The sequence below is a fragment of the Pungitius pungitius genome, chromosome 4 (genome assembly GCF_949316345.1).
Source record: "Pungitius pungitius chromosome 4, fPunPun2.1, whole genome shotgun sequence".
In the NCBI taxonomy this organism is placed as follows: Eukaryota; Metazoa; Chordata; class Actinopteri; order Perciformes; family Gasterosteidae; genus Pungitius; species Pungitius pungitius.
In genome coordinates this window covers 17,038,005-17,056,032 of record NC_084903.1, presented here as the reverse complement: position 1 = coordinate 17,056,032, position 18,028 = coordinate 17,038,005, and the positions used below count along the sequence as shown (strand labels likewise).

At 41.3% G+C, this 18,028-nt stretch overlaps 3 protein-coding genes across 4 annotated transcripts; 1 reads left to right on the top strand and 2 right to left on the bottom strand.

Moving 5' to 3' along the window:
- Positions 1-1,498: 1,498 nt before the first annotated feature.
- Positions 1,499-8,893, bottom strand: slc7a9 (solute carrier family 7 member 9). 2 transcript variants are annotated; one of them, XM_037490863.2, is made up of 13 exons: positions 8,496-8,893; positions 8,041-8,166; positions 6,755-6,902; positions 5,878-6,120; positions 5,317-5,442; positions 5,095-5,194; positions 4,378-4,422; positions 4,136-4,259; positions 3,792-3,895; positions 3,606-3,702; positions 3,240-3,389; positions 2,729-2,903; positions 1,499-2,593 (listed from the first exon to the last, which is right to left on the bottom strand). In XM_037490863.2, exons 2-13 carry the CDS (start codon positions 8,155-8,157, stop codon positions 2,532-2,534), a joined length of 1,491 nt encoding a protein of 496 aa, XP_037346760.2. In that variant the 5' UTR covers positions 8,158-8,166; positions 8,496-8,893; the 3' UTR covers positions 1,499-2,531. The 2 variants fall into 2 exon arrangements, with proteins under 2 accessions (XP_037346760.2, XP_037346751.2); XM_037490854.2 differs by lacking the exon at positions 8,496-8,893 and having other exon boundaries at positions 8,041-8,175.
- A 1,285-nt stretch (positions 8,894-10,178) lies between these two features.
- Positions 10,179-13,143, top strand: nudt19 (nudix (nucleoside diphosphate linked moiety X)-type motif 19). The gene is made up of 3 exons (XM_037454132.2): positions 10,179-11,142; positions 11,301-11,508; positions 12,064-13,143. The coding sequence occupies exons 1-3, from the start codon at positions 10,345-10,347 to the stop codon at positions 12,282-12,284; spliced, it is 1,227 nt and encodes a 408-aa protein (XP_037310029.2). The 5' UTR covers positions 10,179-10,344; the 3' UTR covers positions 12,285-13,143.
- Positions 13,144-15,712: 2,569 nt separating this feature from the next.
- si:ch73-167i17.6 (regulator of G-protein signaling 9-binding protein) lies at positions 15,713-18,028 on the bottom strand. The gene has a single exon (XM_037456828.2). The coding sequence runs from the start codon at positions 17,345-17,347 to the stop codon at positions 16,607-16,609; it is 741 nt and encodes a 246-aa protein (XP_037312725.1). The 5' UTR covers positions 17,348-18,028; the 3' UTR covers positions 15,713-16,606.

Genomic DNA, 18,028 nt, shown 5'->3' with positions numbered 1-18,028 from the left:
TTTCCCCCACCTTTGTTAAGGCGCTGCGGAAATACTATTTCTCACAGAGAGACTTTACTCGACCTTCCCTCGGTCAGAGGGCCGACTGCAGGCATAGTTAAATTCTGAAATTGCAGACATTTCGCAGCGTTAAATCGAAATGATTAAACAAAATGCATAATGAAGCCAGATAAGTCAAATATCTGAATCGGAAGGATGTCAGATAAACCCTGAGCGGCTGTAGCTCCGGAAATTACAAACCCAAACTTTTGCAAATTGATTTCTTTTTCTTGAAACAATCAGAACAAGTGCAGACATCATTTGCAGCATATGTGCCATTACCGGCACATTATAATACCGTTTTTTGGAAAGGTCGCTGAATGATTACAGAGTACCAAATGCTAATTTGGTAACTGATTGGAAAAAGCTCAGTAATGGGGTGATAATAATATGCAGATGAGTTCTCATCAGAACTGTCTATCCATTAATGAGATAATATTTGAATGTACTGTACGTGCATGTGTGTCTGTGTGTGTGTGTGGGGGGGTCCATTTAGGCGAGGCTGCATGCATATGTACAAAAAGTGTGTGTGTGTGTATGTTCGAGTGTACATTCACTTTCATCAGAATATTTAATGTTCAATCAGTCTAGCACTGCACTAATGCAAAGTTTGATTAAGACGAGCTTTAGTTGGAAATGAACACAAACGAAGCAACTGAACTAGTGACCACCAGCTTACACATCCAGTCCATCTTCGTTTTTGGAGAGGTTTAAACCCTGGAAGACTTTGAATAGTTTGTAGTTTTAGGACGTGTTGTAATGCCTGTGAGCTCTGTGGGTTTCGGTAAACCGAAGCAGCCGGGTTTGACCTGGGAATCAGAAGAGGCCGCCCGCCCAGCTTATTTGGTCGGTGCTACACCTGCATGTTCCAAATACACAGAGTGAAGTGCTTCTTCTGGCTGGCCCCCACACCACCAGCAGTGGGATGGAGGATTCCTCTTCTTATTGAGCTCAGTGAGAGAATTCGTATACATTCAACATAGTTACAATTCAACTTCCATGGGACCTCAGTGAGTTACGCGTGTATTTCTGAACATGAATAATTATATTTCGCAACCACAAAAAGGTCTCCCTGTTGGATTTATTCAGAGCCCTGAACTCCATGGTCACTGAATTGAAAAATGGTCTTGCACCATCTCAAAACGCCACGACAACCAAACACAAGCATTCTGGTTCGTTTTATTTTGTAAATTCAGAGTGATTTTACTTTTTTTTCTATCCAGGGTCAAAATGAAAAATGTTTTTTCTTCCATCCTTGGATTCAATGCCCATTAAAGAGTGATGAAATACAATGTAACTGCTCATCTCAAAATATAAGAGGAGGAGGCATGATAGAGTTAGCCATGTATTTTTACAGTCACTGTACGTGCACAGAATCACAACTTTTCATCATGTACTCAGCCTTCGTTCAACTCATTGAAGGTCCAATTTGCATCCCCTACTGCAGAAATGCTTCCCTTTTAAACCTCAAGATTGATAAAAAGAGATCCTGGTTGGCTTTGTGCCACTAGGGGGCGTCGAAGACCAAATGCACTTTCTGCAAAAGCTTGTGTTCTTTATGAAGCTCCGTGGTGTTAACCTACAGTGTACTGTGTGCAAGCTAAAGACACATCACCTTTCCTTAGATCTCCTCATTCTGCTGTTCATGGCATGATTTATCAAATATGACAATAATAACAACCATGAAGACTACTGCTCACTCCTTTTACCCTTTGAATATTATTATATTCCACTATCAATAACTACAAGAACTTTAAAGTAATTTTGAAGATTAAATATCCATATATTGTTCAAAACTATTACTACTGATATTGAAAAGCACATTATCATATCACAGTTATGTTAAACAATGTTATACTGACATCTGGTGGACAATTGGTACCTTGGTATAGTGAAATCAATTATTTTGTAGCTTCCGATTTAAAACATTTTGAAGTTCCCCTGCAGTAAGCCTCACACACCCACTCAAATCCATAATGTTTACACTATCAGATAAATAACTACTTATCTAGAGTTGTGTCTAGTCGATAACAAATATACTATTTCATAATCCTTCATAATCACACACAACTAACCGCGTCTGACTGTACTTTGAGTGATCTTATAACCCTAAAATAGAAAGAATACGAAGTAGTAGTCAGGTCAGGGAAACACAGTACGGATAATTTGCTCAAATACACAAAAATGTCCACTTTATGCCCAACCAGATGGATATATTTAATAAACACCATGGCTTACACAATTGCTGCTTTGTTCCAGAATATTCCACTGTGAAAGTGTCATTAACGATAACGCACCAACATCTGTTTCAGTTTACAATGACAGGAGCAACATAAATGTTGTTGCGTGATCTACTCAGCCTTCAAGTTATCTTTACGATACATTTAAGATGTCCCGCCCTTCCCTTCGTTCAAGTGCCGATGCATGCATACATAAGTCCTAGCGGCGACACATCAGGCGATCCTTGAACCAGTAAAAGGTTGAGTCCCCAATCATTGGATTTTGTCAGGAGGAACTACCTCCATCAGCAGCTGGAGATGCATGGTCATGGGCCCTAAAGGGGAAGGAAAGTCATGACCTCTCCATGTCATCACAGCAATACAACACTCTATTCAATGCTTTACTTTTCTGCCTTTTGAGCACGGGTATTTCCGCGTAATTTCAATAACAAATTTGAGAGTAAACTTACTCATCAGTTTGCGTGCCCAGTTGACCTTGCGGTAGACGAAGGGGTAGTAGAGGAGAAGTCCACTGAAGATGAAGATAGCACAGTAGAGGTATTCCATCTCCGGTTTATCAATGATGGGAGCCAGGACCAAGTAGAAGGACACCAGGACGATCAGGCCGGGTATGACAATCGGCACCTTTGAGTAATCACACATTCACACTTCAAAACAAAATACAGCTTCAACTTGACACTTTCACCAGTTTATGCAAATGAAAACAAATAATGAGAGTCAAAAATCTACTCGGCGTTGTGTCAAACAACAAAAAACATCAATGCAACTGCCTAGTGCTGTGACAAAATAAGACAGTAAGCTTCATTTAAACTTCCGAAGAAGAAAGCCTACATTTTGGGTTTTATTTAAGAACTTTGGATAAAATGAAGACGCCTGATTGTGAGCAAAGTACAGTTTCAAGTTTCAAGTTAACAAGACACCTTTTGGCAGGCATAAGCCTGCTGAGTCCAAAAACCTCACCTTTACTGGTCGATGGAGCTCCTTCCTGGTAAATCGCATGACTATGAGAGCCAGGGCCGTTAACCCGTAAAACGCCCATTGAGCGAAGCTGAAGTAGTTAATGAGCGTGTTGATGTCAGCTGGGATAATATAGATAAGAGATAAAATACCCTAAAACGGAGAAAAAAAATGGTTAACTTAAAAAGAAACAGGGCCGTGAGTTAATAATTTATCTGAACTTCCGCGATATTGAAAAATTTAATTTTTATACCCTGCACTGTTGTAATAAAACAAGGTATTTTTGAGGAGGTGATTATAACAAACATTAGCTGAACGATCATTAGAGACCAAATTGAAAGGTACACAAGGGGAAAATGTGGGACTCACATTGAACATGAGGGCAGGGGCTGGAGTATAGCGCTTCAGGCTAATATAGGATAAGATTTTAACCATGTGACCCTCTCTGCCAGATACATAGGCCAGTCTGTGAGAAGAGAGAAATATCTTGACGTACAGTGCTTTCTTTTTTGTTTTTCTCCTTCCAAACATATTTCTGCCAGCTATTGCCTTTACCTGCCAGCGGTGAAGCAGCTTCCATTGGCAGAGCCGAATGTAGAGAAGACTACAAAGATAGGAACGATCCAAGACACTGGGTAAAGGACTCGGTCTCCAAAAGTCTAAGAAAGCACAAACAAGCATTTTAGAAGATTCAAGCTGAGTGGAAAAAAATATTGAATAAACAAAACGTACACATGGTACATATACTGTTAATATTTGTCAAGAAAGCCCACTGTATGTAGTCCTCATTATGTAAATGTGTTTGGAATTCAACACCACACTGCAAAGTCTTCACTGATAACTTCTCAAACTCAAGACTGAATTTTTGTCTAACCATGGCCAACTTGTGTGCTTCTTACCATGGCAACAGCTGGAGACAACAGTAGTTCACTGGCAGTCATGGCAGTGAAGTATGCAACATTGACCAACACGTAGCAGACAGATACCAAAGGGATCCCTATGAGGATGGCCAGTGGCAAGTTCCTAAGAGGAGGGAGTTGTCAGACATGCTGCTTCAACTTTTTATAACAACAATGGCACGTTCAGATTTCACTTGTACAGGTACCTCTGGCAAAATGCAGAATTGTACCTCTCGTCTTACCTGGAGGGCTGTTTCAGCTCTTCTGTAATGAAATTCAGTTGATTCCTAAGTGAACAAATTAAAAGTTACCTTTAAAACGTAGCATTGTGCTATGAAATACGAAATAGACAAAGCTGCAGTTCTAGGATCACAGGCATTTGTCCTAAAGAATCTAAAAACTTCTTCTGTAAAGCAGAAATAAAAGGGAAAGTCAGACATGGACATGGACACATTACAAAGGAACCTCACTGTGGCTACAATGCTCTGTAGCTCTCCATTGCTACGAGTAAACCAGGAGGGTTTATGCATAAACCACCTCTGCATGGGTCTAATATGCAGGCAACAGCTGTAGTTGTTGATGTTCACTCACTGGGCACCACTACACGGCCATGCCATCATCATCTCATCGCCTTGTGGGTGTGGTATACAAAAGAGCCTGAGAGGGCTTTCTATTAGTGGATGGCAATCCACAAATTGGTCAACTGTTGTAACATGTCCTATTCCTTTAAAAATAAGGTTGTGCAAGGGTTGAATTCACACACTTGAAGAAAGGGCATGAGGCTGCAGAACAGCTGAGAGGTGGAGAAGGGCTCCAAAGCTCGTCTGTAGCCGATACAGCAGGAAAAGGCTCGTCGTATGGGTTCAGAAAGTACACCTCACTTTACTGCTTTAGATAGGAGCTTGGTCAATCCCATTCATCATGTGAAAGGGCAAAGTGAAGTGAAGTTTGACTGTTACCATCCATCATAAGCCCAGAGCCCATTATAAAACGCAAGTCCGATTGCTCCAAAAGATGACGATGTGCCGACAAAGGCATCCGACAGGTTCTCAGTGTTTCCTGGACACAAATGAACAACAATACAGATATATATATATATATATACATATATAATAATTGTGATTATTTAACGTTTCAAATTTTAAGAGTCGTATATTAGTGACGTGTAAAACTCGGCCCACCTTTTGCCAGCATCACAATGCCAGCTACAACGATGACGAGGATGATGAAAAGTTTGGCCATAGTGAAGATGTTTTGCACATAGCTCGCCAGTTTGACACTCAAGCAGTTGACACTGACGATCAAAACTTAGAAGCAAAAGAAATATACATTAAGATACATAACAAGGGAAATAAAATGCATCGATCACAGTTGAGATATTCTTTTTAAATGCAAGAATTACATCCGAAATATCCCTTTCCCTAATAAACAACATAGCTTTGTTTTTAGATCATTTTCTTCACTTGTTGCCAATATTTTGGCAGGGAAACGTCTTTAAACCTTACTCAGATACAATGTAGTGTAGAGCAGAATAGACCGTTGAATAAAAATGATGAAATTATGAATTCAATACAAGATTAATTTGAGTGATTTGTTTTAAATTCCATCAGGTAATTTAATCCAGTGTCCAATACACACAACTTGAAATATACATTAACCCATCGCAAGGATGTTAAATATGTGATTAATAAGTGGGGTGTCATATTCAGCTTTTTACATTTTTTTATTAAAGTGAGACATACTTATAGCCGCAGCCGCCAGACACTTGGTAACAACAACAGGAGGAGTACAGCCAGGGTAGAAAGGACTGGAGGCGTATTCTGCGAAGCTCAGAGTGATGATGGCGAAGGAGGAGGGCTTCAGCACCATTATAGTGGTCCAGGAGTAAAGGTAGGCCACGAGGGGGCCAAACGCCTCCGTTAGATACGGATACTCCCCCCCCGATTTGGTGATCATGGTGCCAAGCTCAGCATAGCACAGTGCTCCTGTGTAGCAACACAAAAAATACATACAACCAACGGAAATTCAGAACTTTCCCCAACCAAAAGGGTCTTGGCTTAAAAAACCAAATCTATGGTAATAACTTCATGTGGATAATAATGCAACACAAATGAGAAAAGTGGACAATGACACTCAAAGTAATAGATATAAGAATCGATGTGAAACATTCTCCAAGCAATTTCACATGTGGTTGTTTAAATGGAAAGTGAAAGTAATTACTAATTAAAAATTAGAAATTGTGATCTTACTTTGCCAATTTTTGATATCAGATTTATTTCTTTACTACGTTTGTTATTTCGGACTCAGAAGGAGTGGAGAGGAGAAATGAAATGAAATTATGTTTTAATGCCATAAAGGTTCAAAGTCAAATAGAGATATACCACCCACCATAATGTTTTTTACAGGGACTTTTATAGTTTGCTCGAAACTACTGGAGTTTATTATCTCATTAACATAAAGCACTGACCTCCATTATTAGAAAATGATGTGTGTACTACTTCATAAGGTCTTTTGTTTGCATGTTTTCAGTATATGGATCATTGACCCAGTTTCTATCCAAAGTAGAGAGACGGAAATCTTTCATGTGTGCAATGACTCTGGTTAGCATGTTGTTCTCACCGAGTGTGGCTAAAACGCCACAAGAAGCCCAAATGAGAAGGCAGGGTCCCACTGCTCCAGAGGACAGCAGAACAGCCTTAGGGGAGATGAAAATGCCTGATCCAATCATCGTCCCCACAATCAGACAGATGCCACTTAGCAGGCCAACCTGAGCACAGAAACAATGGCAGGTGTGATAATTCCATTCTCACAGTTGAATATCTAGAATTTTATCTCCAGTGAAATTCAGTCAAAGGGACTGGGATAAATGTTGTGTTAGTTTTTTTCATTCATGACAAGGAAAGTTCAATCCGTCTTTTGGTTTCTACAAGAATGAAAGAGAGATTTGACCTTACTGGAGTTAATGGGGTTTTTTCGAACACAAATGTGGTCTTTCAAGCTCATTTGTTCAACAGGCAGTCCTACAAACACGTCACTAAAGAAAAATTTAATAGGGTCTTAGTGCCTCCAACTTTCCAAGAAAGGAATCAATGAAAAATCTGCAGGGAGGCAAATCTAATCTCAACTGTCTGTTATCTCCTCACGCTGTCATACACTTAAAGGCCACTGTGACCCAGCAACCTAGTTGGTGAAGGACAACAAAAGCTAAAAAGGAAGTGAATATTGAACACATTATTGGATGAAATGTTACAAACACTGCAGCAATACAGCGTTGAGAAGCTCTCAGTATCTTGAATTATGTTTGTTATTCTAATGTTAATTGAGTTTTTCAATAATCTAATTTTTGTGAAACTTTTGATGAAATGTTCTAATGTTAAAATATTAAAACGCTTTACTAAGATGGTAAACTTCAAAGCATGTTAGCATACTAACACTAGCATTAAGCTTATTACTTTGCTTGAGTTAAGCTTGCATAGCTGCTTTAGACTTGTCTTGTTTTTTCTGAGCACACAAATATAATCAGTGACAACTATCATGTGACTCATGTTTTTTTTAATTTTTCAAGCACAAACACATGATTGATTATGAGGCCTATTTTCTCATCTCAACTATCTAAATATGCCAACTTCAATACTGTGTAAATAGGATTGGGTTGCGATTAGGTGGTGCTAATAATTTGTCATTGTAATCATAACATAACCAGTGAAATGTATGGTTTCAGTCCTCAATTAAGTTTAGGGGTGAGGGAGTTTAGGGGGCTTCCACTGGGAGGATCAATGTGGAGTTAATATGAAGAGACGGTTGTTGCGGCACTCGCTGGTACTAAATTCCAGCCCAAATTACTGTAAAAAGTATAGACCCACACACTAACACATGAACACACACATAAAGGCTCGTAGACTCACATCTTTTTGAAGCACAGTCGCTTTCACAGGCTGCTTATCTTTAGTCTCAGATTCCAAGCAGTGGCCCGAGGAGCCGTTCTGCAATTCCTTCGTCATCTTGATGCTGCCTTCATCCATTTCAGTCCACTGGTGCATGATGGAGCACAAATGCAAAACCGTATGTTTGATAGTAACGTTATCTAATCTAATCTCATTCGTAGGGTGCTAAAAGAGACACTGTGTTCTGTCATCAGCATTTTAACATTCCTTTCATCTGGCTGAACAATGAAGCTATAAAAACCATAAAAACCATAAAACACAAAACATAGTAAGCCGGGTAAATACCACGCAGTCAACAGGATCATTTTTAACTTACAAAAGTTAATCTTGAAGTTAATTAGTTACTTTTAATTTCACAATGGTGTAGAAAGGAATATAAATGAATCCCTACATATGTCAACAGAATGTTCACTTACATATGAAGAAAACCACCTCAGCGCTCCATCAACCTCAAGTCCAGGTACAGGGAACCCGAAAGATACTGGGCCAGGTCAAATGAAGGCGATAATGAATGTCTGATACGAGTGAGAAGCTGGTGCTCGCTGTGACTGAGCGCACTCCTCCAATGGGAGGGTCCCAGTTCTTATTGGACCTCCTGGACAGCCGTGGACATAAAGAAGAGCGGCCAGCGGAGTTGCTCCGTGGACATTTCCATTGCTGAAACGGAAATACACCTTCTCCTCTTTGAGCTTGCCTAACCTGACCTCCTTCACAATGCCTCTTTGATACAGATATGTGACACCCTTGCTTGTGTGTGCTTGCATATTTGTGAATGTGTGTGTGTTGCATTCCCTTTTTCCTCTGCCTCTCCTTCTCCTCTCGTCTCCTTCTCGTCTTTCTCTGTCAGACAACTTGCCTTTTACACTGTACTTCCTTTTTGTTTACTTTATGAGGAGACACTTTTCTCAATGTATCAGTTTTCATTACAAATATGTCTCTTTTTGAGCATCCTATTGTGATGAAGACTGATGTTCGTGATTTGGCTTGTGTATGTGTTTAAGCTACAGCTTTTATTTACAGTCTGTTAATGCCTTTGAAATGAGAAGCTTTTGAGCTAAAGATGACAAGATGTTTTCCATTAACTGAAAAGTGAAAAGATTAATATTCAGAAATGTTGTCAATCTGTGAATAGTTTGCCTGTTTAAAAGTAACTTAAGGTTACTGATTAAGAGTGGAGGTTCTGTGTTTAGACACTTATTCTCAAAAAGCTGATGCAAAACATTTACGGAGAGTTAATTTACAACATTCTTGAGTTTTTACTGCGTAATCTGTCGTTGATTTGTATGTGTGACTTACTCGGGTGGCTGCAGCTGTTGAGGCACTTGCAGCCACCAGAGTTTTTAATGGAGTCTGCAAGACCATTTTTAACAACTGCTCCGGCAGAGGCCTCACCTGCTCATAATAATAAGCTAATATATTGGCATATGACCTCAGTAACCCTGAGAACAGTTATTTACATTCTAAAAAGTTTCGGTCATTTTCACTTGTTCTAATACACTAAGAATTTACATTTTCATCAATGAATTAGAATTCAAGCCTATGGATCAAATTTTCAGTGTTGCACATCAACTAAGAGATGAAAAATATTTCAAACTATTTTAGCATGACAAAGTAAATGAGCTGTGCAGTCGTGAGTGGAGGGATCTGGGCAGATATCATATAATAAAGATATTGTATTAAATGATAAATATATTACAATATAAATATATTCATATAAAAATATATATATATATTCAACCCAAATCTCAATGTATTTTTGGACGCTGAAATGATGATTTTACTCATTAACTTATCAGTGATTGTCTAACTGCTTCTTAGACCCGCCGCTTTGGGACCATGCCGAGCCCAGCGGAGACATGCGGACAAGAGGACATACAGGAAAAGCATATATTTTGTGGAGATATCTGAATTTACAAATATTACCGGGTATATAATCCACATTTCAAAAACACAAATACACAGATATGGACTATTTGTAAGATATATTTTAAATATAATGAACAACAAAAATGTGTAAAAGATATTTATTATTTAATATTTAAGTAAAATATTTCCGAATACAATGCAATGGTATGATACAATCCAATTCACCGGGCCTGCGTCACACGCATGCGCAAACTTCCAGGCTTTCGTCATACGGAAGTAAACATGCTCGATCGAAAGTACGCTGCTCGCGTCTGGAAGCCTGCGGAGTAAAAGGGGGCAAACTTTCATAAAAGCGTTGAGTGACAATTAAATTCCGATACACATTCTGACAGTTTCGGGATGAACACCACGTTGAAGCACTGGAAGGAGGCGGCCACCCTTATTTTAGCCGCAGGTCACAAGCTCGGTGCGGACGGTGTAGCGTCAAGGACACCGCTGACAGCCGCTCCAGCTTCCCCGCTGACCGGCGCTCACGGACGGCCACACCTGCCGCACGAGTCCTGCTTCGACTACGACGTGTTACTCCTTAAACGAAGCAGTACAAGTACATTCATGCCCAATGCGTATGTGTTTCCCGGCGGCTTGGTGCACTCGTCGGACTTTTCGAGCGAATGGCTGGACGTTTTCAAGTCTTTCGGCAAGTCCCCACATTTTGGTTTGAGAGGTGTCACCCAGCCGGGAGACACCAGGCCCCCGTTGTTCGCCACGGACCGACTGAAACTGGGCTCCCCTATTCCCGGAGAGGTCGCTTTCCGGATCTGCGCCCTGCGGGAGACGTTTGAGGAGTGCGGTGTGCTCCTGTTTGTGTCAAAACAGGAGGAGAAACATCTATTAAAAAGCATAGAGAGCAGCAGTACCCCTGGTCTAGAAGGTCCACTGCATGACAACGTCAACGAGCTGTGCAGTCGCGAGCTCAGCAAGTGGAGGGATCTGGTTAACCAGAACCCCTCTAACTTCATCCTGATGTGCAGAGAGTTGGATGTGCTGCCCAACATCTGGGCTTTACAAGAGTGGGGCAACTGGCTGACTCCCGAGGGCCGATATGGGGTGAGAAGGTTTGACACCGCTTTCTTCATCTGCTGCCTGCAGGAGATCCCACCGGCACTCCAAGATGACAAAGAAATAGTGTCCATTAAGGTGATTTGTATAAACTCACAACACGTTTACATCCAACCAGAGAGTTTCACAGAGATATGTAGTCAAACATTTAGTATATAAATGTCACAACAACAGAATCCAAGGGGAAGCGTGATTGCCACTGCTAACACTCCATGTTTTTTGTGTTTTTTTTTCAGTGGTCCACACCCTCAGAGGTTCTCCGGAGCTACCAGGCACAGGAGTTTTGGATCGCCCCTCCACAGGTCTATGAGATCAGTCGCATGTGCCGCATACCTTTGCTGAATGACCTCCACACCTTCTCCTGCCGGCGGGCCACAGAGGGCTGCGAACAGCTGCTGCCTGTCCTCTCCTTAAAAGATGAACAGCACACAGTACTGCTGCCAGGTGCTGATGGTCGATCTCATCCAACCCACATCCAAACCAGCAGCGGAGCGCGCCAACTTTTACCAAACCATGTTTCCATAGGGCGTCATTGTTGTTGAAACGATTAAAAACACATGGGGGGGCATTTATACTGACATGCTGTATCAAGGCCATCCTGGGGGTAAAGCAGTCATTCACATGTACTCCATCCTCACACCAGTCCCCCTGACTATCGCACACCAAAGCAGCCGCTGAGAATAGTTAACAACGATTGCACTTTTTTATCCCGGCTCAATGTTAGTATTTATGTTAGAAGGAATTAAGCAGGCTTATGAGCAGTATTGAAACAGTACTGATGCATACATTGTTTTTGGCATTTGTGCAACGTGTTGAATTCAAAATATGAAATTAATTTTTTAAGAATAAGAAGAATAGTGAAAACAGATTTAGTTAGTTTAACACAAGTGACTGGATTCCACTTACTGCTATTATTATTATTAGCTGTTCTACTACTATCATATAATGATGCTAATGTTAGTGTTTTTGTTTTTCTCTTGGGCTCGTCACTCTTTGTAGGGGACAGTTGCTACCCGTCGGCCACCTCAGGGGAAGCTGCGCTGGGTACGAGCTCAGACCCCGAGCTGGACGATCCTCAGGAGGAACATTCGGCACTGCACCGCATTGTGACAGTCGATCCGTACACGATAACTCTACAGATCACCATCACTCCCAAGTACAATCACCTGCTACCCGTCTCAGGGCAGACCTTCCCGTATGACTCAAAAAGTAAGCTTTGACACGCCGGTTTGATGAGACCTTGTCTTTGTACATTGAAGCAAGACTGCTTTTTCCTCACATCAGGTGGGCCCTTTACACAGAGACATGTTGCCTTGGCACAGACGGAAAAGCACAGATTTTACTAACAGAACAAAGCTCAGTTCTGTTAGATGTCCCCCGGCATTGTTTTTGTAGTACTACTGTTTCTAAATCCTGGTGTGTCGAGGCTTCAAGCCGGGGCAGTGTGACACGTGCACACTGCTGGGAACCTGAAACTGAAACGGCTTAATGTAATTACGCCGCGGTTGATTTTAATATTAACACCTCTTGCGTTTGCTACTGTCAAAACGCCTTAGTAAAAAGGTTTATTGAGCGCCTGTCAATGACGAGCTTAGACTCTTTTTTTGCAGACTGAAAAATAGCATAATGACAGTTGTGCTATTTTTTTTATCTCATGAGACTTTTCTATTCATTGTCATCAGATCGAGAGACAAATAAGTCATTAACGAATAAGAAGTAATTTCTTATGGGCTTATTATACAAAGACTTTACTCTGTTACTAATTTCCCATAAATTGAAGACGCCACTTCAGGAGAATTATGAGACTTTAAATGGTTCAAGCTTCACTTGTTGTAGTGGAAGCCCTGTTTGTTTGATCGCCCGAGCTAATTCCTTATAAATCCAAAGTATTTGAGATTGTGCCCAAAACTACAAACAACAACACTAGCTGAGAGATATGAACAAAATCTTCCATCCCAATAATGGTCATTTTATTTCTTGGTGATACTCATTACTGCATTTTTCTGGTAATTTAATATAACAATGGTGATATGATGGTTTTAGTGTGTTGAATTAAACTGTTGATAACCCAGAAAAATGGTTAATGTGTGTGTGTTATCATTTAGATGAAGTAATTGTGTCACAATATCTTGATATATGGCTTCATACCAACATGTTTCCATGAAAAGAGGATAAATTATCTGAATGAATTGACTCATTGACTCATGACTCACAAATAATGTCCCCTTTGGAAGTAATTACTCTAAAAGAACTTCCTGACCAGACCATGAATTTTGTTTGTCTTCAAAAATATGAAGTAACCATTTCATTTTGACCAATTTTAGCATTTAACCATAGTACAGATGCCTATATGAAAAGGAGCGTAGAGGTGCGTGTGTGCGCTGCGTGTCGTCAGTATGCTGATCCCTCTCAGGAGGAGTCTGTATGTCTGATGGGCTTAATCCCTTTTTTCTTTGGGTGTCTTCCCTGCTCACAGTCATGTCCCTCGTGGCATATTGATAACTAAGATATATATATATATATATATATATATATATATGTATTTATTATCAAACGTTTGATTCTTTTTTGACTGATGCTGTCTCACGCTGCTGTTAAGAGATTTGTGATTTTGATGGTTTGTGATACACATGTCAGCTCAGTGAGTGATCTGAATAAAACAGCAGAATAGTGACACTGATGGGTGCTTGAAGATATCTATTGCAACTCCTGCTCCCAGAAGGTGATTTTAAGAAAGCCCTCTATTTACTTTTTTTTAAAACGATTTAATGCATGAAACATCATCCTTTAGTGCTAAAATCAAAGTAATTTGTTAATATTCATTTGATGGTCTATCAAGCACAATACATTAAAATATAATAATAATAATATTATATATATATATATATTTAAGAAGCAGAGTGTATGGCTGAGAATCTTTTTGGCACAGGAACAAACCTGTTTTCTGTGAGAGGGAAAGATTAAATTAAATCTCGGTTCTCTCTTCGTCATTCCCTTCTCTTTTTTTTCCCAGCAAAGGTTCCCTGAAGTCCCTCTGACCTGTTTGCAACATTTTCTTCGAAATTGCTGAGGCATACTAGAACGGTCATCTGTCAGCGTGGGGGAGGGTGCTGAGGTTTTTCTTCCTTGTTCAGCTCTGCCCTCCTCTGTCCTCACACCGCATCTCCCTCTGCTTCAGAGGGCTGTTTTTGTGTAGGATGGTGGTGACAGAAAGGGGGCGAGTTGACACAAGATAGCTCAGCCTTCTGTTCTGTTTGCGGCAGACAGTTCGTTGAGGGTTTCTATGGCAACTTACAGCCTTGGAAACCCACCATCCTGGTTCAGATGAGGTCATGATGCAGCGGTCTGCAGGGGGTAGCTTTCCTCTCTGTGAACCAGTCAGCTGAGTTTGTTTTGTCCTGTGAGTAAATGTCATTCATAAATTCAAATGTTACAGCACCCCGCTAGAAAGAGTAGATTTACTCAGTCAGTAAACAGACATGTTTTATATCTAGTGATGCACACATCCTAAAACGTTGATGCTATTTTGAGAAGAGGCTTGCGTAACAGAGCTTGCAAGGAAAACATTTTCTGCATGCCTGAAACCTGAAGTTTCTCAAAGTTGCACGGAAATAGACTTTAATGAACAGTTGTTCGCTCAAAACTCCTTGAGGGAAGAATTTTAAAGTGTTTTAAAAGGTTTTTTGACCCCTGCCCTTTTCTTTACCATGTTTAATTAATTGCCTTTATATTTTTCAATATGGAAAATATTCTGGTACAATATTTCCTCTACATCTCATGTTTCATCTTGCAATAATGTTTCTTTTTCAGTAAATCTCCTTACAGTAACGTGCCAAAAACTATATCATTTTCTTGAAGAATGTTTAATTCTTTTCATTTTTAATTAAATAAATATTCTGTTCTAAATGGAATTAAAGCAATTTACAAACCTCCACCTTTAGGAAAATTTGAAAGGCATCTGCCTTTCAAATTTTAGATGAAGGTGTCTTGAAAGGTTTTTTGTGGTATTCGTAGGTTTTATTGTTCAATTACTGTAAAAAGAGGTTAACATACTGACATTATAGATGAGGGCAAGGGTGAAAGAAAATGTGTGCACACTGAAATTGCATATTTCATTCAGTAAAACCTTCCTAAAACAATAAGAGAAACACACCATCATCCACTGCAGCTTTGTATACTTTCCTTTTCATCTTATATATCATAAAACCATTGCTAAATAGCCAAATATCATCAAGTTGTGTTTTTTTCTTGTAATCTTTGATTGCATTATACTTCTGACTTGATTCAGGGCTGACCCCGGGACAAATGTCCTATTTTGGCCCCTTGAACTAAAGTGATAAGCTTAGGCTTTGACAGCATCCAATTTCAGTTAAACAGATCCAGGAATACTTTCAAAGACTCTTACAACTAAAACCATTAGTGTGAAAGCCTATTTTCTACTCACAGAGCCATTTGAAATAGAACTGCACTTTAAACTGTAGGTGGTGCATGTCTCAGGTCGCTCAAAATCATAATAAATTATTCTCAATAGTATCTAGCCCTTAGTTTAAACTCCATACACTCCAAATCCCTTCACATGAAACATATCTGAAGTTATATTCTTGCAAATCTGGTTTGAAGTTGCCCGTGAAACACCGGGGAGCGATTTCTTTAAAATGCGAGAACATTTTGTCTGTTTCAACATTTTATTATAATAAATATACTGTACATTATCTGAGACAGCAGTCTGTTTAAACAAACCCTCTATTCTCTATACTATGCTTTAATGTATACATTCAACACTGTTTGCAGAAATCCCCTGAAAAGAAACATGCTTGCAGTGCATTATTAAAATACAGTGGACTTGTCTTAGATCCCCAAGGCTCCTCCATGAAGCACATTGTAATTTGATGTTATGAAGTAAATAGGATTAGGACAATCTGTCTATAAATATTTTATAATGTGTTAAACTTGTGCTAACAGGAGGGTGGAACAATGCGGATTTGATCACATCCAACTGGATCAGTGGCTCTGCTTTCCCATATAACATGACCCTACTTCTCTGACTCCATGGTCCCCTGCTATATGTCTGACAGTCTTTTTGAATTCTTAAATGTAAAGCATCAATGTAGCCAAATATCAAGAGGAATACTAATCAGTAGGCTACATTGATGCTTGAGCTTTTCCACTAATCCACTTGGATTACGTGTTGTTTGCATCATGCTGATGGCCAGACACTGTCACGTAATTTCATGGATTTTTTTTTCCTCTTCCAAAAATACACCAACCCTCAAAATACTTATCCTCCTAATTGTGCCCACGACGTCCATTCTATTGTTCTACGTCATAACTAGTTCAACTCCAGCGAATACATCCACAAATGCGTGAAAAATCATTTACTTCGCGTGTCCATTTCTATAAATAGATTATTTATTCTGTTAGCCCCTCAAATAAAAAAACAGCTTTCTCTCTCGTGGAGCTGCTGGCTCTTACTACCGCGGTGACGCGCTCGTGGGCTCACGCGCCGATGTGTCCATCCGGGGTGGTCTGTTGGCAAGACGGCTCAGGACATATTGATGACCAAATATCCAAGAACCAGAGCGACCGTAACGATGACAACGAACACGAGCACGGCACAAATCGACGCGAAGCCAGCATCCCGGCTGCCTCCCCCGTCCTCCTCCTTGGGCTCCTCTTCGCAGATGGAGATGACACCCACGGAGGAGTTTCCCACACTCATGCTGGACTTGAGCTCGGCGCCTGCCTCCTGTTTGGCCTCGACGGCCCACGGCGCCACCTGCACCTTCATCTCCATCTCCTCCATCATCTGGCCCATCTGGGTGATCTCGGACTGCAGGTCCCGGAGGTCCGCCGTGTCGATGTTGCTGTCCGCCTCGTACTTCATGTTCTGCACGCTCATGGCCCGGGCCGCCACGGTGGTGGTGCTGCCGGTCATCCCCGTCTGGATCAGGTGCCTCGTGGGTACCTTGATGGGGAAATCCTGCCCTATCTCCAGGGACCTTTTCATGTCCACCTCTAGGAGCTCCATGCTGCTCGAGAACAGCACCCATAGCCGCTCGTACTCGGCTCGGTCGTCCTTGCTGATGGTTTTGTCTTTGAGTAGAGAGGTCAGTTTAGTCCTGTTGGCCACGGCCAGCTCCTGGGCCTTTTTGCGGGTCCTCTTCAGTTCCTCTCGCAGGTTCTGCGAGTCCGACGTGCTTCCCAAAGCGATGACCAAATGCCTGTAGCAAGCGGTCACTTTGTTCAAAGCGTCCAGCATTGTTTTGCACTCATCCTTTCCCATGGCTGATTAATTATTCCCCGCCCCCCTCCCAGGCCCACCCCCCTTATCACAAAAAAATGAAATAATGAACAAAAGAAGCTTGACAGAAATGGCGATCCGTCAGTGACGGCGCTTCATCCGCGGTCCTTAGTTTAGTTCCAACAGGAGCACAGAGCTGGGCTCCACAAATCCCCTCAGTGCACTAGTCACAGCAAATTCCTCTCTAGCCATGCTCCTTCCTGTCTGCCAGCGGGCACGCCGAGCGGCTTAGATATTAATGCCTGCGTAAATGGCTTTGGGCTACCTTTGCGCCTCCCTGCTCGAGATCAGACGGTCGACGGAGCGCCTCTCCTGCCGGCCGGATGCCGAGTTGATGCGAGGCAGTCCGACCTGCCTCTTGGTCGGGAAGTCCAGACCCAGATCCAGCCACAGGTGTCCCAACAATCCGCCTCCCCGCGGTTGGTGGAGAGAACACTGAGGCTTTTCTCGTTGGCAGCTTAAAATAAAGTCCGCTGATGTGCACGGATGACGCGGCGCGGCTGATGGGGGGGGAAACGGAGATCTTCACGGAGAGTTGAGGAGAGAAAAATAGCTTCAAAGTGTCCGTGAAGGCGGGCCAAACATGGTGTTTGGGTTTGTTTATCTGAGTGGGCATGCCTCAGCGCCCAAATGATGATGCCAGTTTAAATGCCAGTATAAGCA